The sequence below is a fragment of the Glandiceps talaboti genome, chromosome 22 (genome assembly GCF_964340395.1).
Source record: "Glandiceps talaboti chromosome 22, keGlaTala1.1, whole genome shotgun sequence".
NCBI classification, from domain to species: Eukaryota; Metazoa; Hemichordata; class Enteropneusta; family Spengelidae; genus Glandiceps; species Glandiceps talaboti.
In genome coordinates, this window is record NC_135570.1 from 11,340,322 (window position 1) to 11,367,917 (window position 27,596).

The 27,596-nt window shown below is 34.7% G+C and overlaps 3 protein-coding genes across 3 annotated transcripts in view; 1 reads left to right on the top strand and 2 right to left on the bottom strand.

Annotated features, from left to right (window-relative positions):
• The window catches only part of LOC144451986 (dynactin subunit 4-like), a 19,543-nt gene extending 15,835 nt beyond the window's left edge, over positions 1 to 3,708 (bottom strand). Inside the window, exons 1-3 of the mRNA XM_078142932.1 lie at positions 3,577 to 3,708; positions 2,364 to 2,434; positions 1,800 to 1,978 (exon numbers count right to left, since the gene is read on the bottom strand). Of these exons, the coding sequence (XP_077999058.1) occupies positions 1,800 to 1,978; positions 2,364 to 2,434; positions 3,577 to 3,708 (382 nt within the window). The remainder of the gene's footprint in view (positions 1 to 1,799; positions 1,979 to 2,363; positions 2,435 to 3,576) is intronic.
• A 272-nt stretch (positions 3,709 to 3,980) lies between these two features.
• Positions 3,981 to 8,653, top strand: LOC144452188 (bolA-like protein DDB_G0274169). Its single transcript, XM_078143232.1, has 4 exons — positions 3,981 to 4,087; positions 5,231 to 5,403; positions 6,116 to 6,301; positions 7,244 to 8,653. The coding sequence occupies exons 1-4, from the start codon at positions 4,075 to 4,077 to the stop codon at positions 7,334 to 7,336; spliced, it is 465 nt and encodes a 154-aa protein (XP_077999358.1). The 5' UTR covers positions 3,981 to 4,074; the 3' UTR covers positions 7,337 to 8,653.
• A 1,462-nt stretch (positions 8,654 to 10,115) lies between these two features.
• LOC144452107 (ras-GEF domain-containing family member 1B-like) overlaps positions 10,116 to 27,596 on the bottom strand; it is a 91,692-nt gene continuing 74,211 nt past the window's right edge. Inside the window, exons 9-20 of the mRNA XM_078143122.1 lie at positions 20,978 to 21,067; positions 20,553 to 20,630; positions 19,852 to 19,940; positions 18,412 to 18,553; positions 16,434 to 16,598; positions 15,387 to 15,455; positions 14,937 to 15,135; positions 14,284 to 14,363; positions 13,861 to 14,052; positions 13,251 to 13,374; positions 12,870 to 12,942; positions 10,116 to 12,726 (exon numbers count right to left, since the gene is read on the bottom strand). Of these exons, the coding sequence (XP_077999248.1) occupies positions 12,687 to 12,726; positions 12,870 to 12,942; positions 13,251 to 13,374; positions 13,861 to 14,052; positions 14,284 to 14,363; positions 14,937 to 15,135; positions 15,387 to 15,455; positions 16,434 to 16,598; positions 18,412 to 18,553; positions 19,852 to 19,940; positions 20,553 to 20,630; positions 20,978 to 21,067 (1,341 nt within the window). The 3' untranslated portion in view covers positions 10,116 to 12,686. The remainder of the gene's footprint in view (positions 12,727 to 12,869; positions 12,943 to 13,250; positions 13,375 to 13,860; positions 14,053 to 14,283; positions 14,364 to 14,936; positions 15,136 to 15,386; positions 15,456 to 16,433; positions 16,599 to 18,411; positions 18,554 to 19,851; positions 19,941 to 20,552; positions 20,631 to 20,977; positions 21,068 to 27,596) is intronic.

The window sequence follows — 27,596 nt, forward strand, 5'->3', positions numbered from 1 at the left end:
TCAAGTGCTTTTTCTTTTTTTAGATTTGTGAACCGTTTAGAGCATTCTATGGATTTACAGTATAGAAAAATAAATATTATTAATTCTAGAGAAAGAAAGGAAACACTGTTTTTTTAATGTAAAATCAAGATGATTTCTATAATTATATCAGTTGAGATCAACTGCTATACTGACTCTTACAAGATTATATTTTAACTCATTTTAAAGTAGAGTAAATTTTTTGAAGCAATCTCATTAGTCACATGTTGAATGACGGAAGGACGTGAAGTGACTTAATTAGTGAGGTAACAACTCCTGTGGGAAAGCTGATTCTGAAGAGATTGGTCAGCTCCTTAAAAAGGACCTCGAGAGTAATTAGGGGAGACAATTTCACTTGTGATGTTCCTTATCATGTAGTTACAAAAATGTTCAAAAAAAAAATAATACTGAATGAATAAATTGTCTGCAAACTGAATGATTTACATATCTTGAATTGTTGAAAAAAACACAATGACCTGATGTATATGGATTCAGAAAAGGCCTTTGTATTTGTTTACAAATATTTATTTTTTTCGTTATTGTTTACTTTTTAAAAGGACAGGGAAAAAACAAAATGCCATATATTCAAATTGTTATTATATGACATCTTGGACATAGGGAAAAATATGATGAAAAAAATTACAAAGTATTTAATAAAGAAAAAATAAATATCTGTAAAAAAACACAAAGGCCTTTTCCAAATCCCTGTGATCCTACACAGAAATGAAGCAGCAGCTGACACAGTTGTTTGTAAGATTGTAAACTGCAAACCGTATTCCTTGATTAATTTGCATATCAATTAGGTCATGTGAACAATACTTCATCTACACATCCCTAGAAAAATAGTTTCTGAGTTTTGACTTTTTACAACAGAAGGTAAATTTTTGACCAATATCATACACCTGTGGAACGATCATTTTGATTTGAATAATTTCCCACCTAGACACACAGTTCCCCTTCAATTGTTTGTGGAAAGGGATGAGAAGGGCGCCACCAATGGCTGATCTTTCAACCTAGATAGGTACAGATCACATTTACCTATCTAGATTGAGAGATCGCAGTCACTGGTGGCACTCTTCTCATTCCTTGCCATGATGTCAGATTAAAAGTTCTACAGTCGAGTATAGCTGAGAGCTGTTCTGCAACAAAATGTTGTTGCTGCCAATCATATCATGCCTTTTAGTTTATTGAGTTACATTCTGTATGTTCTGCCCAAACTGAACATGGGGTGCTTGATCAAAACCAGATAGCTCCCAGACATGTGTGAATGTTCATTGTTGGCAAAATAAAATAGGAGTCTACGTAACATACATTCAAGTTCCATCCTTAAATCATGTACACCAGAAACACATTTACATATATCACACATGGTGCTGGTGGCAGGGCTCGAAATTAACTTTCTTCTGTGGTAGTCCCAGTGGGTTACCAATTTCAGAAAGTGGTAGTCCAAGGATGCAGTAATCCCACATTCCTGAACTGAAAACAGAGTTCCTCTATTGGAAATATGTTTGTTACTGAAATATTTTCAAGTCTGTAAATCTTCAAGTTCCATCCTTAAATCATTGCATAATCAGTGACAGCCTGAGTGGGCTACCAGCTACAAATTATGGTAGCCTCTGTTGACATGGGACTACTATTAATTTTGAGCCCTGGGTAGGATTCTTTTGCTTTGAATCCACTGTGCTATCTTACAGTGTGTCTACAGTTGTAAGGATGATAAGGACATTCTTGTCGATGTACTTTGCAGTCTACTACCTATATATTTAAATTCTAATGCTTACCAACATGCTTGTCTGGCATTCCAATATCGCGTGATGTCCATCGGCAAAATCCACAGGCTAAGTAGTATGCCTTTTTAGTTGTTGGCTTGGCAGGATCATTAGGATTAGGAATGGCAATGCTAGTAGCTCTTGTTGATAAGGTGTGTCGACAACTTGGACAGTCAAAACAATTACCACATCTGGGTTTAAAGAAAAAAAATTTCATATATTTAAAATCAATTTTATTTTATTAAAGAAAAGTATTATGGTTTGAATGTATATTAGAATTTGGCTAGACAGCCGATTAGATTACAAGTCTTTGTAGAAAACATGATGTATGGGTATACGTTCATTGATGTGAGTTGTGTCTGCAAGGATTTGATTGTGAAATTAGTGATAATAAGGGTAGTTGTGTATACAATTTGCTACTGACAAGCACTTGTCTAGCCTGGAAGACTCAGGTCCTCAACAACTTTTGTTACAGCGCCCTCAACAGCCTTGTTACAAGCCATTTTTGAAGTGTTAAATTCCATGCACTTTTTTTGAGATTTAACCAAGAATATATTATACACCATGTACACCTACCTATTCTTCTTAATCTTGGCTTCAGCAGATGGCATATTCTCCAAACAATTGGGACAATAATGGGAATCAACCTGAAAGATAATTTTAAAGAGATTCATCAGCTTGATTTCATGATATATATAATCATGGGGTGCTCCCCAATCATACAATCATAACTTTTGATTGTAAAGTTGGTACATTTTTGTATATTGATGTGAAGTAAACAGCTCACTTTTTCACACTTTCATCTCAAGGCATGATGGGATATTATGTCTCCTTTAAGAGATGTGAAGGTGTAATTATTGAGAAAGTTGATGCACTAATTTTAGCCTTAGATTTTGATGTTTTATTTTTTATTTTTGAACTTGTTATCATTCCAGGTTTTGTAGTAAAATCTAGTGATCTCTTGATTGTAACCTAATTAGCATATATTCTTTTGTCTCAGGTGAGGTCATACTATTGTACAATCAGGTCAATGTAAATGTTGGTATTACTTTGGAAATGTGATAGAAACCCTGTTTTCGACCAATGTTGTTGCTCATCAATTGTCAAGTTGGACAAGTGTTTTCTAAGAGTGTCATGGGTGGTTATATTTTGGTGATATTTGTTGATTTCGGAATTAAAACAGATCGTTGAAATCAAGTTGTAATATGGTCGATTCTCCCAGGGTTTCCAAACTGTATACTATCGTTCTTAAGTGCGAACACTGATGACAGTATTTTTTGAATATTTGTAAATATGTACAATAACACTATTATTTCGTATTATGATCATCCTTGAATAGAATATAAGTTCATAGGAAACTGTGATTTTAATACTGTTTAAATAATATTATTTTTATATTTTGTGTTTTAACATGTCAAGATTAACTTAAAGATGAATTTCCATTTATTTCTAATAGCATGGACAATAAAGATATTTTCTATGCTGTCATACAATATGACACACCCATGTTTATATTTTACAAATGTCAATGCTTTCATGTATTGTACAAAAATGAATGTACAAGTATACTAACCCCGCTTTCCTCTATCTCAAAAATCTGACTGTCAACGCACTGTGAGTCCAAATGGTTTACAAACAGTTTTGGACGAAACAAAATTATAATTTGAGCAAATGTTGATATTAATGTATCATTATTGACACGTCTGTCTGTAATATTGATAATGACATCACAATAAATTAATATATCCGATAGTGTTACATGAATCGCTAATATTATCCGATAACTTACCTCGTGTGACACACATTGTCCAGACTTCAATTTTAGGCAATGCCGACAAAAATACAGCCTTGATATTGGCAGTCTCACCCCACTGTCGGGGCACAAAATATTCACCCTATCGACTTCCAACAAACCAGCCATGTTGGTTTAACAAAGTAGTACATTATAAACAAACTGTCTGTTCGGCTAAGGATATCACTCTATTATATAAATCTGTAAAATTACTTCTGTCGTTGTTATTTCATTTTTAGTATAGATTTATAATGTATGAAATAAAGTCTATTTTTAAAGGTTAAATTATTGATTATTGAGAAAAATTTATCAATATGATATAATTATCGAAAACATGGACTGCAAAAGCAGTAATCATATATAGTGTAAGTATGAAAGAACCTCTACCATTGGTGTATAACTAGGCTATCAAGTGACGATAACTAATCAGCGATCGCTTAACATACAATGTTTGTTGTCGCCTGTAGTTCGTAGATCTGTGACGATGCCTCCAACATGAGCCTTCTTGGTGAGTTGTTATGATAGAAATATTTGCATCGTTTAGTGTACTTTGCAATCGTGATGCGAGTCTGTGTAGCACGAACAGTCAGAGTTATTTACTTTCACATTATGCCGAGTGTGTAGTTAGACAAGCTCATTATTTCATATGTAATAATGCATTGAGAATGAAGAGACGAGTCGTCATACCATGTACCACAGACTTCCTTGTCTATGGTCATACTAGTCTTGCTGCTATACCCCTCGGGCTTTTCTGCTCACTGTCAAGGCGACCGAAGTTCGCTAGTGAGGGCGATAGCCCGAACGGCAGGCATTCGCCCTCGATTGTGTGCCACCTTCAGAAACAGAGTGTTGAGAAGAAAGCCTGAGGTCTAGCAGCTAGACTCTACTGACTAAAATCTAAATGTGGCTGTTAGTACGTACCCGTCGTACTCACACTAGAGTTGTACCATGTAGCATGGATTTAGGCTGCCTCCATGGTTGTACCATGGAAGTATACTGTGGCCGACCAGTGCAGTGAACCTCGCAAACACGATTTGGCCCAAAAGTGTTTTGCCCTCTGCACGGTGTATTTCTCTCCATGCAAGATTTCACCGCGCAATGGATAGTGGCTCAGTGCAGTGCAATTATGGAGGCTTATACCTCCATGATGCAGTCATGATTTTGCTCAGCACAAAGTTTACTTCGCGGCAGTATGATCTACACTTTCATTTTGATCAATACATGAACACGAGTGTCTAGGATATTTAGTAAATTATTTCATGACGAAATTACATTTAAAAAGTTTACAGCTGAGATAAGTCTGTGCTGTGCTTAAAAACCTGCACAGATATTATGTCATTGAAAGTTCATGACTATCTAAAGGTAATAAGCACTTAGGAGTCATGAATATTCAGTGTTCATCTAATATATGCATGTCTAGTAAGACCCATGATGCAATGGTGGACCAGTGTGTGAACAATAGAGGTAAAATAGAGTTTCACTTTCATGTTTCTTGGTAATCTCACAATATCACGTGATGTGTAATCGTAAAATGACTCGCCAGAACCCAAAGTTTATGAAAATACATTTATTTCCTGGAGTGATGATGTTCCCTTTAAAATGATGTGTGATATTGAGTTTACTTACACTGCCCTTTTATTTTGATTCACAGGAAAACATATTGTAGTGCTTTGTAGAAATAACATAACCCATAGACTGGTGTGGAATGTGCATAGTAATCTACAAGTTAGACCAGCAGAATTGTTAACTACTAGCAGAAAAATGTCGTCTTCCACAGGGCCTGTCCAGGCAGCAATAATCGATAAATTAACATCAAAACTGCAAGTATGTCATGTGTTACTGTTTATTGTTTCTTGGAGAACACTACATGTAGGAGCAATGATTAATAGTTCAATGTAGGATAAAAAACTTAGTTCTGTTAGTTTGGGAGTGAGGGTGGGGGTATTGAACCATTTTAGTTCTCATCCTACAAAAACAATTTTACTTTGAATTGAATCTTACACTGTTTTGTACCACTAAATACAACTATATCTAAAATAATATCTTTAAATTGAGAGGGAAGAATTTTCACTCAAAGTTATCAATAAAAAAGCATTTTTCTCAAGTTACACACCGGCGTTATATTTATAGTATTTACATACTGACTTGAAATTCATTGTGCTGTCTGAATTAATTATCAAATCTGGTCAGTTATTAAAGTTGGAAGGGGAGGGATCTGAAACCTAGCAAAAAGAATTTAGTTTTTATCATACGTTGAAACTATTGATTTCACCCAATACAATGTCAATAACAAATGTTGATGTGACTGTTCATTTCAATTAACACTATTATAAGATAGTCAATATTTTATGCTGATGTTCATTTCTATTGTTCATTTCTATTGTATATTTCCATTGTACATTTCTATTGTTCATTTCTATTGTATATTTCTATTGTACATTTCTATTGTACATTTCTATTGTTCATTTCTATTGTATATTTCTATTGTATATTTCTTTTGTTCATTTCTATTGTATATTTCTATTGTATATTTCAGCCTGTTCACTTGGAAGTGATCAATGAAAGCTATATGCACAATGTACCCAAAGGGTCTGAAACACATTTTAAGGTGGTTATAGTGTCAAATCAGTTTGATAAACAGACTCATATAAAGAGACATCGAATGGTAAATGAAGTGTTAAAAGATGAACTCAGTGGTCCTGTACATGCTTTGTCTATTCAGGTAAATCTGCTATAATGATCTTTATTTATACTGGATAGTTCTTTAAGCATATAAACACTTGTCTCCCAAAAAGTCCAGTGAGAGCCATCCCTCATGGGTTCAGTGTTAATGCAGGAGGAAACTGTAGTACCCAGGGAAAACCTGCGTTGTTCGGTAGAGTCAAACTGAACGACACTTACAGCGTGGTAAATTTAATCAAACCCTAAATGGGTTTGAACCCAACCACAGTGGCAAGAGGCAAGTGATTTAACCACTCAGCCACCTACAACCCTGTCTTACCACAAATTTATTTTTGTTATGTAATAAGTCAATGCCATTGTGTCATATTTGACAGTGTTTTTGGGGTTCCCTCGTATTTTTACCAGAGTTCCCAAACAAAATTATGGTAGATTGTGTGGGAAACTGCAACTTTACCCATTATTCTCTTTCAGTTATTGGGGTTTCCCAACCTTAGCAAAAACTCTGGTTTGATCCTCGTTCCATTATAAATACTGATTCCTAGGTTGTCTACCAATAAACATATGCTGGTTACCTGAGTTCCAGCCATTTTGCATCTAAGGATCAAAATAGAGGGTGATCCAGATTTGTCAAAGTAAAGGCTAAAATTTGATCATGGCCACTGATCATGTGGTAATGCACAAAACTATAAAAAAAAATGTGTGTACAAGAAGTCTGTAGCATTACAGTTGTGGTTAGGCATGTTTTGATTACTGGTAGTCACTAGTAAAACAGTTCAGAAAGAACAAGATGGAAAATGAGTGGTAATTTTGTATGTAGTCTCCCATCTTTAGGCTAAATTACTCAACTTTTGTGGTCCTTGCCGACAGCACAAAAATAACTTGCGTATAGCACTCCTAGTGGCCAAACCGTGAAATCTTATCTCTCTCTGATAACTGGTATATGGCATATTGTACTCATCACCCTTCTTTGTTTTGTAAACAGGCTAAAACAAGTGAACAATGGAATGTAAATACCAGTGTGACTAAATCACCCCCTTGTCTTGGTGGAATGAAGAAAGAAGCAAATAGGAGTTAGTCTCCATATTTTAGCTCTACTCTGAACTGGCAAATACTGTAATCAATATATTTTGTTGGCACAAGGTTTATTTTAGCGGAATAAGCATGAAAACTTTTTCCTTGATTTTTATGGATGTTTTCTGTTTTTGCAGATACTGATGTACTGTAATAATAACAACTCTTTGCTGCGTTAGTGCCAGTGTGTGTAGTACACTCAGGGATAATTTCACTCATGCTTGCAGTGTTTTCTGTTGCAGTTTCACTTGCTTCTCTTGTGAAAGTACTTTTATGGAAGTACAGCCACAGAGAATACCTCAAGCACTCGTAAAAATACCCCAGGTACACCACACTTGCATTCACGTGTCAATACAACCAACATAGCAATGCAACACTGTTTTACCAGTAAATTTAAGTCTCTGATCATATCTGAACATTATGTTGTATAATTTTATCTTTGTACTATCGTCATGTGTACACTATTCACACCTAGAATATCACCATGGTAATGTACTATTTACAATTATCTGTACCCCAGAATATCACCATGGTAATGTATCATGTATAGCTAACTGTACCCTAGAATATCACCATGGTAATGTACTATTTGTAGCTAAACTGTAGAAATGTTATAAATGTCGACCAAGGCTGAAAGGGCAAAGATCCCCCCTCCAATGCAAATCTTAGTTGTTTGATGTGTTTGCCAGTTCACTAGTGCCCCAAGGAGGTAGAAGTTATTTAAGAAGAATGTGGCAGCCTGGATTCATTTCTGAATTACTTCATTTACAAAAAACGGTTCAGTATAGTGTTTTATTTATGAATTGCTGACTCATAGCCTGCACATTGCTGGTTTGATCCCCGGTATTACCATTGGTTTCTGATTGGTTAAGCTTCCTCGGGCGAGATTTGAACCACAATTGTGCCCAAGTCAAGCCAACTATATAAGTGGGGACCAGATAGGACTGTGGTCGTTATGTGAAGGATTTTACCCTATGTTCTTAATAGCAGCAAGGATTGTTTGCTCCCTAGGATGTTGAGAAAATGTAAAGGGCGCATAGCATTGTATAGATCTGTACTAGGGGGTACTAATTGGACTCTACTTTGAGCAAAATGTGGGAAATGTTATTTCATTGTGTAGCCATATTTATAGGCATGTATGTACTACCATTGATAGAGGTTAGAATGGTGGTGCATAACATAAGACAGTTTTAATTGATGATTTAAAGTTTGACAAGTAAAATAACTTAGTAACATGGGTATAAACATCATTAACCCTTTCAAAGCTTTCGTATTATTAGAATGTAATTTGACTGAAAAAGAAACTCTACTCAAGGAAATAAAGGCATTTTTAATAAATTTTGGTTCTGGAGAGTCATTTGTCTCATGAATATGCAATGTTCATCTAATACATGTTCATGTGGGGGGGGGGGGGCTAACCACATACTGTAATGGCAGAAAATCTATGGTTTTCTATTTATAAATGGTGAACAGATGATATTACATATTTGTCTTGTGTTCTAGTCTGTACGTCTACGCCATAACAGGGCGCCTCACATATCAGCCAACCCCTGAGAGGAGGCCGTGAGGGTGGAATGTCACGACGTATCTTACAGTCTAGTTGTGTTCTACCTGTCCTACAATCTACAGAACACACACAAGCCTACAGGACATATGGGGGTGGGGGTGGGGGGAGCTAATGACATACTGAAATGGCAGAAAATCTATGGTTTTCTATTTATCAATGGTGAACAGATGATATTACATATTCTACTTGTCCTACAATCTACAGAACACACACAAGCCTACAAGACATATGTACAAATATACACACGGTACACATGGGTGCAGAAACACAGATCGATGTACAATAGAACATATACATCAACGTCATAAACAACAGGCATCTTTACATCACCATCTGAAACACCCATTACTTTTAGATAGAAATACTTCATATGTTGTTGCTTCAGAAGAAATATATATGTGCTCTGGCTTGTGAGAATGATATACATGTTATTCACTTTTAAATTTTTAAAGGAAATTATTGTCCAACTTTTTTTTACTTTTCTCTGTTACTACCATTCTCATTTGGACATATGCGTTCACCAATTTGTTTTGCAAACACTCACTCAGGTTATCATTTAAAAATATTATTTTATTCAAATGACTTAAAAAGCCTGGAGACTTGAGCAAGATGGCTACCTATGCTTGGCTGTATAGCCATCTGTGTGATATGTCAGCCATCATATGATATAGTTCTATACTTGATTTATGTCTTTGTGGCAGCCCACATCAAGAAACAAATCAGAGGGGGTTGTGGGTAAATTTTGTAGAGTGACACAAGTACATGTATACAGACACATCAATATCAATCTGATTAAAATCTGATGTGAATACAGATTTATTTACCTCAATTTCCTTCATTCATTGCCATTTTTTGTTTTGTTTGCATACACAGGCACATACGTACAGACCATGTATGCATGCATGCACAGACACAGATGCACAAGCACAGACTATGTATGCATGCAGACACATAGATACACAGACACAGAATATCAATCTGATTAAAATCTGTGGTGAACACGGCTTGATTTCTTTATTTGCCTAAATTTCTTTCGTTTAATGAGTGATTGCCGCAAGTACAGACCATGTATGTATTCAGACACACACAGGTACAGATCCTGTTTGCATGCATATGCACACGCACACACACACACACTGTGTGACACACACACACAAATAGTTCAGTAACATACTGTAGTCAGAAATTATTGTAATATAACATTTTATTTTGTCATTTGGATTACATTATAATATTGGGACAACAAATGGATCATACAGCACACATGCAACAAATACACATTGCAACTTTATAAAGTTTACTTTTTTCCATTTTCTTTATATACATATGTACACCTTTTAGGTATTGCAGTTAAAATCAGAGAGATAACATGTTTTTAACAATTTCTTTTTAATTCATTTTTCTAATTTAGTTTTGTATTTTGCAGGAGTGTGAAACTTTCATTGTATGGACAATCACTTCTGTCATCAGTATGACCTTTGACCTCTCTCTCTTGACATTGATAATTTCACTTAATGATACCAACATGATTGTGAAGAGAAATTAAATACAGCAACTGCATACATACTTTATAGTTTTGCTGAGTTGACACTTTGTATGAGGGCACAGTAACCAATTTTGGTAGAATTGTCGTTTTTATCCAAACTAATTTCTGACTAATTTCTAGTAAAATGTTCATCTGAGCTTTTTCACATCTGGGTATTACAACAATAGCATTCTATCTGAATCCAGGATCTATAATTAAAACCTTTACCACGTCTCACTTGGTAGTTATGACTAGCGCCCTCAACATCCTTACACTGCTTTGTAAGGACACATAAATTTAACTGTAATTCACTCCAGCTCCGAATTGAATCTGTTATCTGTTTAATAGTGACTGTGTCAATAATATCTGGGATGCTGGGGATACAGGAGAGCTATACAAAAATTTGAGAATGCTCAAGCAAGAATTTCAAACAGAAAGAATTCTAGTTTTAAAATTAGCAAAATTTGGTTGTTACTGGTCTGTTCCAGTCTCTTGACAAGTATATCATAGCAGATACCCCAGTTGAGATTACCAACTGGTATAATACATAAAATTGGCAAGGCATTCTGTTATTGGGCACCACCAATAAGCTAAGATACGTGTTACTCTCAGCTTTCAGTGCTAATTAAGCAGCCAAGCTTCATTTACTGAATACAGCAAGGTGTACAGCTAAAATTTCAATTCAAAATACATACTATGTACAGAGTCTAAAATAGAATAATTTGTAGGTATAAATCTTACATCTGTGTCAAGGGAAGTCAGCAATCTGCTTTGCTCCAGCAAAGTGAGAATGTGTTAATTGATTCCCTAGGGGGTCTGGTGTTCTTGCAAAGTGAGAATGTTCTATCCCCTAGGGAGTCTGGTATTCCAGCAAAGTGAGAATATTCTATCCCCTAGAGGGTCAATATTCATGATGACATCAATCTATCTAATGATTGACTAAATACCATTCTATAAAGATATGTTCTGAATTCATAAATAAATAGTTCTCTACATTTTACAAAAAAAAAAGATTTGCTGATAACAGCAAACAAACGAACATTCAATTTACATTTAAATTTTGCAATTTCATTGCAAGGAAAAGATGAAGGGTAAAATACAGAGACAACAGACAAATACAAAACAGGTTACTAGGTCATCGGCATTATGTTTTGTATTAGGGTAGACTGGCAGTGGCATTGGGAAAAAAAAAATTTCCACAGCAGGGCACAAGCTTGCACGTTTAAATTAACATTACAGCAATATTCAAAACAGATATATGTGGCTTTCTTTTCAGAGATGCATTATGAAATATAATACATTTTTAGTTAAAACAGACCAATTTATGGCAAAGTATGGAGTTTTAGGGCAAAAATTCATGAGTTTCACGTCAAAGTTCATGAGTTTCAGGGCAAAGTTCATTTAAAATGGACTAATTTGTGAATGAGCATTTATATACATGTGAATGACACCCTGGTATTCATTCATTAATTCTGTGATATACATTACAACAATATTTTTCTTACTAAGTAGTCGTGGAATTACAAGTCTGTTTAATCTCATTTGAATGTAACACTTTTTGATTCAATGTTACAGTTCATGCGTGGTCTTCTGTAGAAAATTTGACTTTTTGAAAATTCAAAAAAAAATACTGCAAGGTTTCCATAGGTCATAAGAACTGGTTCATCACGGTATCACAGGTCATCAGTACTATACTTGTGACACGATTTTCTGTCATTTCAGCTTGGTTTCAACATTTCCTTGGCTCCAACTGTACTTCTCAGAGAAAATATTATTACCAATACACCAAGTATAACTTGAGATTCACCTGAACTGATGGTCAACATTTCATAATACGTAGATGAAAATCACTGACAGTTCCAATTGGACACACCTGTTGATTTGTTCGCCAGTCTGGATTTTAGTACAAGAGCGCCCTCTCTCAAAGAGAGCACAAATTCTTTTGTTTTTGTAAGTATATCATTGCTTACATTTTAATTGTAAGCACACAAAAGTACTTTTTACTGTACAGTTGATTGTCAGTATTCATAAAAAGTCTTAAAGTTATCTCAAAGTATCTGCTATTGGTTACTTTGTGAAGTGCCGACAGTTTTCATGATGTCATGGCAACTGAAAATCAGTAAGCATGGTAACCAAGTCACTAGGAGACAGATACTACCAGCGCTCACTTCATAACGTACATTCATGTTTTGTGTAACATCAGTGAAAACTGTACAGAGCACCATAGCATGGGTTATGTACATGTAGATTTCACACTTCGGTTCACTTTAGCTTGTCGCTATGAGTCTTCTTTGTACTCCCTCTATAAGATAAACACAGATAAACACAGGTTTAGGATGTGAGAATGAGGTCAACAACACAAGACCAATGGAAAAATTTCAACATTCTAACTTTTTTTCTCAAACAGAAACCAGAGTCTGGTGACGTAATTACACATTATCTTACCTTATTGTTTTAAATCTTTCCCTTTCAAAATCATTTTCTGGACACTCACTTTCATAAGAAGCCAAGTAAAGGGCTGTGGAGGAAGAAATGAGACAAAATGTCATTTTTAACGATTTGTTTTTGATGAATTTGCATAAATTAGTAGCTTGATATTCTTGCCATGTAAGAAATCTTAAAATAATAAAATTAGAAGTATTACCCGACACCGAAACTTACATGTTTCAAGATATTGAAAAGTCTACTTTTTATAATCAATGAAACTGATTTAAAATTCCAATTATTAGTGTCCCGCAACATGTCTCTGCATGTTCCTATTGGGAGTAGCAATGTAAACATAAAAACAAAAGATTCATAATATTCATGTTTGAGGGCGCTACTTACAATTTTCTGTAAATACTGGTGCCGTCAGTAAATAGTTAAGTGCCTGTCTTTCTCTGTTGAATGGGCAATCGACTTGTTTCCATGTAATGAACTCTGTGATTTGTTTAGCAAGCTGCCAAAATTTCTGTCGGGATAAAATTATGAGATACAAGTCAGTTACTATACAATCACTGCTTCCATGAATTCACTAGATTTGAGGAGTGTCGTGACGAAACCCTCGATGTTTATCTTCTCAAGTCAAGCCCTGCTAATGAGAATTAGTTTTCTTTGTCGTTTCAAGTTGTTTTGATAGCAATAATACACAAAGGTCAAAGGTTAGAAGAGATGAAATTACTTGATGGTTTCTGCTGTGAGACATAATATAATGGTATACATGTACTGGTTTCAACTGTGATACGTAACGTTAAGAAGCTATTACCTGACATCACCTCTTTATTCGTTGTTTCACCATTCATACCATTTCTACAATGTGTGACTCGTCTTCTGACTTGTGTCACATTGCAAAAATGGTAGGCACAATGATCCAAATGGATAAAGAGCTGATATTGGGTAAATAACTGATTTATCAAATACCTATGTGTATTGTTATAGAGACAGTGCCTATACTCACATCAAAGTTAACATGACCTGTGGTCAATCTGTTTGAACAGCCTTCATTGAGGAAGTAAATATCTTTGACAAGTAAACTAAAGAATGGGATAACCATGCGATCACAACCACCAATGGAGGCTTGGGCTCTCTGGACGGCTGCTTTCAATGCCTGTCTGTAGTTGCCAAAGTTTGATGTTGGATCCATCAAGTTCTGAAATGGTGAGATGACAAAATGTCAAACTTTAGTCTGTATAACTGTACTATACAAAACATACTATAGAAAAGGAAAGAAGCTGTGAAAAGTTAAATACATACATGTAGTAATATAAAATCACAAAACCAGAAACAAAAGGTCATCTGGTACTAACACTGCTAGAGTTTATCATCTGGCTCAACAAATCTTAGCAACAGAGATATTTGTACTATCTAAGACTAGTCTTACCTCCAACACTTCAAATTTTTGTGTGTTCACTTTTGCCCAAGTTTTCTTTAGCCTTGCCACTGGACTCATATTTAACCCAGCTGAAAATAAAACACGCAATTATTATAATTTCTGATAAGGACAGTATGGGGAATATGAACTCAAAAACACATTCTAAAATGAACAAGTATAAACACAACAATAAAAAAGAAGTACATATTCCTTATCTATCCTCACCTAGAATCAAGTTTTGCGAGGATTTTTTGACTACTGTCTCCTCTCTCACCTAGCATTTCCCTAATGAAGCTTCAGCGAGAATATGGGTGCAAATTCTTATTGTTTTTGTTTGTTTTGCTCATGGAAAAAACATTGCAAATTCATAGCGTTTTCACTGAAGGTAATAAGCACTTGGGAGTCATGAATATTTAGTGCTCATCTATTGCATATGTATTTCTCTCGACTCCCATGATGCAATGTGACTCAGCAAAAATCATGAATTGAGGCAGAAATTTATCTTGCTGTTTCTTTGAAATCATTTGTAATGTAGGTGATATAAAATCATGAAATGCCTCTCCGGAATCCATAGTTTATGAACATGCATTTATTTCCTGGTGTGGCATTCCCCTTTAAAATCAAAGCCATATTCTAGGATATCTGCGAAGTAGACAACTTACCTAAAATAGCCATAAGTGAGTTGAAATTGCCAATATTGAAGCACTCTTTAGCCACATCAATGAAGTACTCAATGAGTCTGGCACGGTGTTTTTTCTTTATATGCATGCACACTTCTGTCGCTACCAGATAACTGAGTCGGTTAAACCACTCTACGTAAGCTTCTAAATTATTTGTTTTCTTGATGTCTGCCAGTCTTATCTAAAATAGTAGAAGTAATTGAAATCAGTGAAATGTCAAATAATAGTAGTACAGGGAGAATATGACATGATGTATAAGGATAACAAACTATAGCAAACACTCACAGCATGGTCATTATTGTTTGTATCTGCATATATTGAATTTCCAACAGGGTTGACCAAGGTTTTCTTAAATATTACTTTTCATTTCATGATTATAATCAATATAATATAATATAAATGTTATGAAATGCATTGTCATTTTTTCCTTACTTTTTCATCCAATTCTTTCTTCATAAATGTCTGTACAAATTCCTCAGGACCAATGTTTGTTACTCTTTCCTGTATAAAAAAAAGTACTCTGTCAATTTAAAGGAATATGTGTTCAACTCTGTAGTTCATGGACAAAATCAACTTTTTTGCTTTATACCCATTCATTGGTATAATGGAACATTCCATCCATGTAAAACAATTGGGCTTTACCAAAGTAGCATGATAACAGGGAAGTTCAGCTTAATTTGATGTTTACAACTATTATGTCTATCATTTGTATGATAATTCTAGCAATTACAACCATCTGTGGTTATATCTATATATATATGCATTTCTACAGAATATTTGGTGTATGCAACATGGTAGACATAGTCAAGGTAAGGCTGTATTTTAATATTTTATCTGTCTTTCTGCTTCAAAGTGACATAAGTTCATGAAAGCAGTTACAACAATATACCTCAGACACTACCCTCTCATTAAACTGTCTATGAATTGTACAACTGTTACAACATTATTTGTTGATATATGTATGTATGTGTGTGACTGTAAAATGTACAACTATGTATGTATGTATGTATGTATGTATGTATGTATGTATGTATGTATGTATGTATGTATGTATGTATGTATGTGTATGTATGTATGTGTGTGTGTGTGTGTGTGTGTATGTATGTATGTATGTATGTATGTATGTATGTATGTATGTATGTATATATGTATGTATGTACATATGCATGTACGCACACACATACATACGTATGTACGTATATGTATCTGTGTGTGGGCCGTGTATACTATTTATGATGTATTCATGTACACAAATGTACACTGTAAGTATGTATGTGTACATAGATGTGTGTATGTACGTATGTATGGGGAGTGCGTAATATGTGTGTGTGTGTGTGTGTGTGTGTGTGTGTGTGCGCGTGTGTGTGTGTGTGTGTGTGTGTGTGTGTGTGTGTGTGTGTGTGTGTGTGTGTGTGTGTATGTGTGCACGCATATATGCATATGATAATTCTAAAATTTGTACATCAGTCCTGGACTTACCAGTTCTATGTGAGTTAACTGCTGTGCTAATATGTATGGGTCAGGACAGATTTCAATGATGTTTGTTTGGAATGCTGCAGGATTGGCTCGCAACATGTGCATTCTGTCGGCAGCTGCTGCATTCACCTTGGCCAGAATTTCTTCATATTTTTCCAACATTGCAAGCTGTAAATAACACATGGTAGGGAGACAACATTATTAAACAACATCAAGGAATTTTAAATTCTTTGGTAAGAAACTCCTTTGGGGACATTAAAAGGTCTACCAAACATAGCAAGAACTCTGCAACTGTTCACAAAGAAATGTAGACAGGTCTATAGAGAGTTTGACTTTCAAGTGATATTTGACCTCGACCTTCGACTCTTAACAACAGTTTTTGACCTCAGGGCATTGGCATTGTTCATTCGCAGTTGGATGGAAATTACATTTGATTTACCACCAAAGGACAGTTATGTGTAACTATGACCCAACACGATTCAAATTCGCCACTACATGTATTAATTGAGAGAATATAACTACACAGAACTTGTGGTTAATGGATTGTAGAGATCAAATTGTGGCGATATCAGCGAGCATTACTTGGCCATTTCTTGATGTCAGACACAGTATATTCATATATACTACTAGTGTAGTAATAGTTGTTGAGTTGTATGCCTGCCAGCAGAGTACAACCCCGGTATTGTCTACTGCTCTGTAGAGACTGCTGCTTGCATACTAATACAACGGTGTCTACATGTAGCAACAAGTATTGCTAATTTATCACCCACTGATAAAAACACAATGACGCAGAGTACAGGGATGTGATGTCCACCTCAGAGACAATTCAATATGACATATGTACATTACGGTTGGATGACCAGACATTCATACAATAGATCCTCTGAAATGAGGACTAGCAGAGTTTCTACTACGTGTACAGAAATGCCGACATCTTGCAATTTCCACTATGTGTACAGAAATCCTGATATCTTCCCATGTATGTGTGTATAGAAATGCTGACAATGTCTTTGTACTTCAAAGTACCAACTGGGATAACTATTGTAGTGAATGTGTTCAAGAACAGAATGGTCACACTGTTCTACTAAAGACTCTTTTTCACCGACTCCCAGCACACTTGACATGTACACACAGTATGATATATCAAACTTAATTCAAAGTATTTTTGACACCAGTATTAAACATGTACTAAAAATGAAAAGTTCCCATACATATTCTCAACATTGAACATATATACTCAATGACACTAGTAGTGCTTAGTGGTAAAACTGGTTCAAATGCCATCATACTGTGATATATATGTCTAGTTGCTATGGCTGGTTTATGACCAGATCAACAATGAAGTCAGACAATAGGTAAATTTTTAGATGTAGGTGTTCCAAACTATGCACTTCAGGCTCCTTACCATTCATGTGTTTTTACACGTAGGCTGTATGGTGTCATCTCAGAGACAAAGAACAAACTGTACTAGATAATTTCACTACTACAAAATTTTGCCATTTTGCAATCTTCGATTAGTTCTCCGAGACTACTATTGTGATGGCTATGGTGATCTAACACTTTTAAAGGGCCATGTTTCAATCCCAGGCCATTGTAAAAGTGTTATCTTCATATGGAATACATAGGGTCATTCTTTTGTTAAGGTTCAACTTTTTCAATAGTTCTGCCAAACAACCATATTTAGCACCTAGCACATAATCCTAAGCCAAAGCCGGCTTTTAAACACAACCTACCATCTCTGGACCAGACATGACAAGGGCTCTTTCATTATGCTAATCAGTTTATCACAAAACCTAATATCTCTGGCCCAGACATAGCAAGGACTCTGTCATTATGCAAATCAGCTAATCAGAAGAACTGAACTGTTTCCAGTAAAGTTGTGATGTATTTTTCAACAGGAAAAATCAACAGCAAGAAGTTGCAGCTTGTGAGGACTTCAAACATTGACTTTGTCTGTGGAAAGTAGCAAAATATTACTGACCCTCCTTATCAATGTCTGCATGAGTTGTCCAACACCTTTACGAAGACTGGGATCTATGGAGGCACATTTCTGAGTTATGTCTTTTAGGTGTCGCATCATCCTCTCATCCCTAAAGTCATAGGGGAAAGTTTCTGTCCACTCACTGAAACAAAAAACAAACAAACAAACAAACATGAATACTCCCCTTACATCTCCATACAGCTACAGTCTAGATATTACATGTAAGAAACTTAGATTGTTAAGGTTTTTATTAACAGGCCTGTAATTTAAATTGACGTCACCTGGTAGTATTGGGTGGAATAGGGCTTAGAATTTATGCTATTTTAGCAATGACACATACATGTAGTCGCTAATACCAAAATTTAAAATGGCCATACAGATGACAAATGGGTATCTATTTTGGATTTTTTATTCATTAAACATCTCTATTATGTTTTCCTTTTTTAAAAAAAAAATGTGAAACAACATATACCAAGTCCATGTTTGTAACTCAATAAGTTGCAAAAAACTAGAAGATGTCCGAAACATTTGTTATTGTACATGCAATAACAAAGATTAGTCACATTTTTTTTAATAGCAATTTATTGAGTTACAAACAAGGCCTTGGTATATGTTATTTCACATTCACTGTAAATTCACATTCTTTTTTCAAGTAGGAAAATATAGTAAAGTTGATAAAAATCCAAAATAAATACCATTTGTTATCCATATGGCCACTTGAAATCATTCGGAACTTGATACAATTGTAGATATTTTAGCAATTACATGTAAATTCAGCAATTTAAATTGTTGAGAACTTATGGTATTTTAGATATTTTAGCAATTACATGTAGTTGCAAATTCCACAATTTAAAACTGACTTAGCATAGCATAAGGTAGTCTGCCTGCTGGTCATAGGTTACTAAAATCTGAATGCAGTACAAAACTGGGACATACTGAGACATATGTTTGCATTGTTCACACAGGTCAAACAGTTTCCTACTTAGAATCAAAAACAGATGGGCTTAGATCATAGGGGGCAAAAGAGCAAAAGATAAATACGGTAAATAGAAAATAGAAAGGCAACACTTTGTTCTGAAATTATTTCATAGAAACTTTAAGAACTTTGAAAATAATTTTGAAAATGTTTTAATTTCCAGTCTGCTTGTTCCCACCCCTACTCTCCCCATCCGGTGACCATACTTCTATCAAGATGTCTGTCCATCCCCACCCTCCACCCATCACATGACAATGCTTCTGTCACAGTCTGTCTTTCCCTCCCTGTCCTGTAATGGCATAATAGCTCCCCTGGGAGCTGAGAAAGTACTGTTGTGCTGCCATTGATCCTTGCCAGGGGTAATAATTGTGAGTGCCTTGAGCTCTCAGGAGAAAAGGTGTATTATAAAGTCACATTATTATATCATTGTAGATTGTACGGAAAGGTTTTTGTAAGTGACTTACCTTAACAACTGTACAATATTTGGTCCAAATCTACTAAATCTTTCTCTATCTATTATCCTATCATGAAGATTCTGTTGTAAGATACATAACTGGAAAGAAACAAAAAAAAAATATAAGTACATAATGGTAATAAATAGACATCAAATTACACACATGCATATGCATGCATGTGTGCATACGTACATATACATGCCCATACACAAATACACTTACACATGCAAACATATACATAGACCCACATACTGTATACTCACATAGACATGTATACACATGGCCACACAAACACTTACACATGCACACATATATATACAAACATACATATATACGTACGTACGTACGTACGTACGTATGTACGTATGTATGTACACATGCACACATATATATATACAAACATACATATATACATACGTACGTACGTACGTACGTACATACATACATACATACATACATACATACATACATACATACATACATACATACATACATACATACATACATACATACATACATACATACATACATACATACATACATACATACATACATACATACATACATACATACATACATACATACATACATACATACATACATACAGACACATATAGACACACAAACAGTTGTGTACACTGAAATCCTATAATACCTAGAATCTGGGGTGAAACCACTGACTGAGTCACCTTTATACTTAGATTACATACCTGGCAGACTTCTTGAAGTAATTCATATGGCTTGATAAATAATCTACTACAGAGTATAAATGCAAATATATATGTTCTCTGAAAAACAAAATAAGCATAATATGATAAGTAAAAGACAAACATTTCACAAATTTATTTGGCTTTCAGAGTGAAGACATAAAGTTGAACAATTTATTGCTGTGCCACTAAACATTAATAAATATGTCAAATCTTTGTTACTGTACACACAATAACAATCTTTTTTATACATTTTAATCTTTTGCAATTTATTGCATTACAATAAGAGACTTTGGTCAATGTTGGTTCACATTGATTTTTCAAGTAGGAAGCCATGATAAAATTGTTTTATAGATTAAAAATCCATAATAAATACCCAATCCTCATCGATATTGTCACTTTAACAAGAGTTATGACGAGCAACTTACATCTGGATAGTAGCTAGCTGTTGGTACTACATGTTGTATGAGAGCTTCTACTGACCCTGAGTACAGATTACCATCATGGTAGATTAAAGCCTGCAATACACAAAACAAAGAATAGGTTATCAATTCACAAGGACTAGTACCACCTATGGTATTACTGTCAGTTTTCACATACGGCAAGAAAAACTGTGAGGTGGGAAATCATCTCTTGATTTCAATTTTCTTGAAATTTGTGTGTGAGATTACACATACATATATTTAAACTGTGATATTTAGAGTGCTGGTCAGAGTGGGATAACTCTGACAAACTGGTTACTTGTATAATGTATTCAAGCTCCCATGCATCAGTACCCATAATCTATCAATGGTGGCCATATTTGATTTCTGATTGGTTGTTTGCAACAACTTTTCAACAAGATGGCTGCATGCATCTATGAATTACTACATAGTGTAAACATAAAGGCATATCCCCCCACCCCCCCCACCCCCCCCCCCCAAACTTGAATATTGTTGTGTATTTTATTCTTCCTCAAAGGTTACGAGTATGTTTTAGATTACATCCGACATCAGCAAAATTTTCACGTTCATAATTTTATTTGTAGCAACAGCAGTGACAAATCTACTACATTACTTGAAGCATTCGACTGGAAGCAGAAGTCATTCAATGGAAACAATTTTCAGTAATATTACATAGAATGAACTGTATTGTGAAGACAATGCTCCATATTGTAGTATACCTTTCAAACCTTGTAGCTTCATTTATTTATTTCACAATGAAAGTATGGTGAAATCTCACTTGATGAACTGAAGTGTCTGTACTACTACTTGCTCTTTGAGCCTGTGGCCTTACTATTCTGAAATTAATTAATTAAATTGACGACACTATTTACAACCTTTGTGAGTTTCACTGACAACTTCAGAGTCCTTATGTTAACCAGACAAAGACTTCTACACATTCATGTCATGTTACCAGATAGCACTGGTTTGGTGTAGACAATACCCTGTTGTTCATTTCATTTGAAATGTATCTCCTTAGTAACAGATAGCTGTAACCAGGTCAACCACCCTAATATGAGACCTCTAGGCAATCAACATGTTTTGGCAAGGTCTCTGCATTAGGACAGGCTTTAGAGAGTGAGTAAACAGAGAAAGTGAAATAAACACTCTCCGGGCAGTGAGCCAGTGTTCTCTAATGGTGTACAATATTGAGTTACATTCATTGTTATGCAATGGGGCCAGCCCAATGGACTGTGTGTTGTATTAAAGGCCAGTCACCTGAATGTCGTCACTTTCAAACACACCTGTGTAGACGTGTATGACTGCATGCATTCAATCATTTCTCCCCAAGCTATAATCAAAAAGTTGCTATCGATCCCTACAGGAGTACGCTTCTGTGTATTGAGATTATATCCTCCACTTTGATAATTCGTACTTTCTTGGACAACAATTCGATATGAGCTTCAAATGATTGCAGTTTCCCTGATCTTTGTCAACAATATACATGACAGTTTAATATCAAAGGTTTCAATGAAATAACTTTTTGCTCATTATGGAATATGATATTTGACACTGAAAGGATTATCTTACAAGATTTCAGTCAGCTGGTAAGATTACCATGGATTCAAGACTTGTTTGCTCAAGGCTGAGATGTACTACTACTAGTTCAGTGCTACTCTTCATCAAATCTTACGACATTTCTTTACATATCTTTAGGGGTTAGTTAAGATTTGATACAAATGTTGGTATCCAGACTAGAGGTGTACATTCACAAACCAATTCTTACTATGCTCTCTTTCTCAATAAAACATTTCTGAACTAGTGAAAGCATAATTTTTGTGGGGTTTTTTTATTTCATGACTATAAGTGAGTTTCAAAGCAATCTCTGTCTTTGTTTATCATTTTTTGGTATTTCAGATTTAAAGTTTATTCAGTATAGTAGTTACAATGGGTTTAAGCAGTGCTCAGCAAAAAAAGGGTTTAATTCAAGGCTACTAGGACAGTGTATTCACTGTCAACTTTAAGCTGGTAGGAGTATCATAAGTTGGTATATCTCACACTACAACAAATGCACAGGATAGAAAGTGAGATGTAATTTTTGTCTCCATCGACAGAATACAGATCTTATCTGCAACTTTCATATATTAGGTTGTACCAAGTAAGCGGCAAATTTTGGCCTGCAACGACAACATATAAAGGAGAAGTTCCGTAACTTTATAGTTTATTAGTCTAGGCGATCCATGTCTTGAAGATCTCTCTAGTCTAGGTGCTATCCATGGCTTCGAAGATCTGAGTCTCCCTTTGATGCCACAGACAGCCACTAGACTTAGAATGACTGTAGTACAATTTTGAGAAGGCAAACACAACCCTTTGAAGGGTTGGGGGATAAACAGGAAGAAGTTTTGAAATTGTAAAAACATTAATTGTCTTCTGTGTAGGCAAAACAACAAATGTGGAGAACGGTTCTGAAGGGAGTAGAGTTTAGTTTATGTAGTGAAATAACCACTGGGAATTCTAACTCCATGGGAACTGGGAGGAGGGAAAACAGCCAGTGAGCTTCTGGGTTATTGTGCTCCATTATAAGACAAAAGATAGGTGATTACTGAATGGAAGAAAACTATGCGGTCACAATGTGGAACATTCCAATTAAGACAATCTATATTGAAGAGTGATCTAAATTTACAACACTCAGTCTTAGTATGGGGTGCTAAGACAATACACACTATTCCCATTAGTACTATCTACATTACAATGGTTACATCCAGACACATGGGGCTTGCTGCCTTGGATCATTAACACACATTTTTTCAACTCATTAAAATTTGCCACAATGGATAACTACCCTTGCATGCTTTTGATGGGGTTTACCATGGTACTCTAGGATTAAGAATTACATGGCATTGTGATGCTGATGGTACATAGGCAGTAATACATTGTGACTACATCGTATACTAACCATTACATATCAGTGTTTTTGCTAAGGGTGGTATTACATGTAAGTAGGTAAAATCTACCAACGTTCCCATGTCATTTTACCTGTGGTCCCAAACAAAATTACCATAGACTCTATGGGGAAACATCGGCCATTTTTACACCTTTCTGTTACCGGGTTCCCAACCTTCGCAAAAACATTACATATTCCTACTTGTACTAGGAGACAGCACAGATAGACCAAAACAGTCTCAGAAAAAGTTTTAATATGTGAATAAAATCTATGGGTGACTGCGATCACAATTTCAGTCTAACCAACAATTATTACTATAACCTGTACTTGGAGAGACAACACTAAATTCCAACAAAGGGTAGTAAACTTAGTGACTGGCCTAAAAATCTCCTGCAAGCAGTTTACAACAATTGAAATGACTGGACTGTCTCATTCTTAGGACCTTTGTTGATCAAAATTGTGGCATGCAGAGAAACCAGTGGCCAGACATCTTTTTCATACAAGTCCATTTTTATTGCTAGTTTGTCTAGTCTGGGTAATATTACATTACAACTTTGATGGTCTGACGTTGACAAACAACATGTGTTAAGAAATAATATATTTAATGTTCTACTTTCACTTCTCAAGGATACATTGACAGGCAATATAGTTTGATTAGGTTCTCTTTTTTTGAGGAGTACGATGAAAAAAACTGAATTTATTTAATGATTTTGTTTGCGTTGTATTACAGCTAGTCTGAAAAGTCTAGTCTGTGGTCTGCTTACATAACCAATCAGCACCAGACTCACTCTACTTACTACCTGTTGAGCATATTACATAGGCAGAAACAACTACTGGACCTTTCAAGCGGCCACACGGCTACATGTAGGCAAAACATGTAGGCAAAACACAGACTTATCCAGAGTTTGTTCTTAAAGTAATAAGATTCCTATCCAATTAAAACAAAAATTTGCTTAAAATGATAACTTAAATTCATCCTAATATTATGTTTGGATGTATAGAAAACTGTAAATATTTGCAGTGTTAAAAATATAAATAAATTCAATTCATCAATAATTTGTTCACTTGATTTTAATTAATATTTTCTTAATATCTCTTTCTGTACAAACTCTTTCTCTTCCCATGCATGAATTGAGTTCTACTGCTAAAAATATTGTAGCTATACTGATTACTTAATACTTCACTGCATTTTTTAATTAAAATTTCAATCATACTAATATATTTACATTAATAATTCAGTATTGCTAATTAAAATACGTAAGCAATACTTTGTTCATTTCATTTTGTCCATGGAGTATGAATTTCACAACCTTTGCACCATACAGTGATGACATAGCCTTGATATCTTTATACATCAAGTGATAGATGCATATAAAACTAAACATGATTTCATACTGAAATCTGAAACTATTCACAAATATGAAATTCAAGTATTACTTCAGATTAACCCAGTTTCTCTTTTACACTGCACAACGTCAACATAATATTGTCACAGTGTGTTCTTTAACACTAATGAGTAAACTATTAAGGTACGAATTGTTACAAACAACAGCCTCTTTTACGGCATCATCCAAGGTGCACTGTCAAGAGATCGATATTTTGCAGTGTCGCGAAAGAAATATCAGCTCAGGTTTGGGAGAATGAGGTTCTATTGATTACAACAAGGTGCTTTATGTTGTCGATATTTTATATGAGAAGGTATTCCATAATTCTGATTGTAATAACTAATCTGTAGTCTTAGAACTATATATATACGAGATTAGTAATCTAATAGATTTAGTTTTATCTATTAGCTTTTCAATGACATTAAAATTCTTGTCTTGCAGACATTCCTTGTTACAATCCTTGACAACCTGTAAGAGTTATGGTGCCAACAAACATTATGTAAACAACTTATATCACAGTTAAGCCAATGAAGGACCATTTAAGCCCTGTATTATTGACTTTGTAAATTTAAGTGCAGGGATTCTGGTATTATCTTGCTATATGGTCTTAGCATTGAAATACTAGTACAGACAATCCAGTTAGATTGAAATTTTTACTCTAAAATGGACTATACATGTAGCTGAAGAGAATGCCATTCTGAAATTCTCTAAACTTGATGAATGCAGTACAGTATTATTTTTGGCATAAACATTTTGGACAGCATCCTTTTCCAGCACCAAACAGTGATTTATTTGATTACAGTTATTATTTATTCTTGATTCGTATGAACACATATACCCAAAATTTAGTCATTTTAGAATCCAATATGGCTGCCAAATACTATGTTAACTCTGTGAAAAAATAAAAGATTTTGAATAATTTTCATTGAAAATATGACTGTGGACCCCAAAAATTCTTTTATTATTTCAAAAGGACTAGGAACAAATTCTCACAATGGCAAAGTTTGGAGAAAATTGAAGAACTTTGATTTTTAGGGAAATTTGTGCCTGACGTGCATTCTACCTTCATCCATAGAAATGAGTTATTTCTATGATCTAATACTATCTAGATTAGTCATAGTATGATTTCATTAGTTTATCTATAGAATATCTTGTTTGCAAATCTTGTAAAAAACAGGATATTTGTGGTGCTCTGAATTTCCTCTATGTACCAGTTTTATTGTTACTGTACACCTTGAACACAATAAATGAGGAAGTGGTTGAGGGATGTTGGTAATGGCCATGTTACATGTTTTGTAAAAAGTCGGGGTTAAGAAACATGACACATCTATTCTTGAATCCAATAATTCCGTTGATACAATATCTTTTTATGAAAGGTACGTGTAGTTTGTCGGTAACAGATTAGTCTGGAATCCATGCCGATTGGGGGTTTGAATTCATTACTTCCCCAACATGAGACAAATCAAAATTCAAAATTGGCGATCGCTTGGATTCTAGGCTAGTAATGAATATATATATTCCAACATACCTGAAAAAATGTCCATGGACTCTGGATTTATAGAATCATATAAAAATTTCTACTCGAATAGTCAAAACATTTTTTGGAAAAGCAAATCTCAAACTTTTGCTGAGATCTTGATAATAAAAGCTAGCATACATATACATCTGTACATGATACAATCACAAAACTCTGTTCGAAAACATTAAACAAAACTTGAAAGAGGTGTCAAGAATTTGAGATGTATTTTTGCCATAAATATAAAGTAGATTGCTTTTAGTACAGCAAGTGCTGTCCATTGAAAATATCAACTTAATTTCTTGTCATTTATTTCTGAAATATTTAGTGATGGATAGCTTGAAATGAAGGCATGAAACATGTTACAGAAATTTTCATTTGGAATTTATTTCTGTTACTGCAACATCTCTATTCAACTAACATCAAATTTAAAAGTAATTATATTCAAAAATCAGCCATATGTAATGTATTCGTTTGTAATTATACGATTATATTCAATGATATCCATATAATGTAACTGCAGTATTTGTTTGTATATCAACACTGAAAAATTAACACGCTATACAATTCTTTGAGAATTCTGACAGCCTTTTGGGTCAAAATAAATTACCCATTTATCTACAAATTTGTTCTCTTCATATTCATTATCCTGGTGTAAATAAATATTGAAAAGTATAATTGATTTCATTTCAGACTTCGACCTTGTTTCTAGCTGAGTAACAGGAGAATAAAGAGCCATCATATACTGGCATATGGTGCCTGACCTCAAACTAGTGAGGG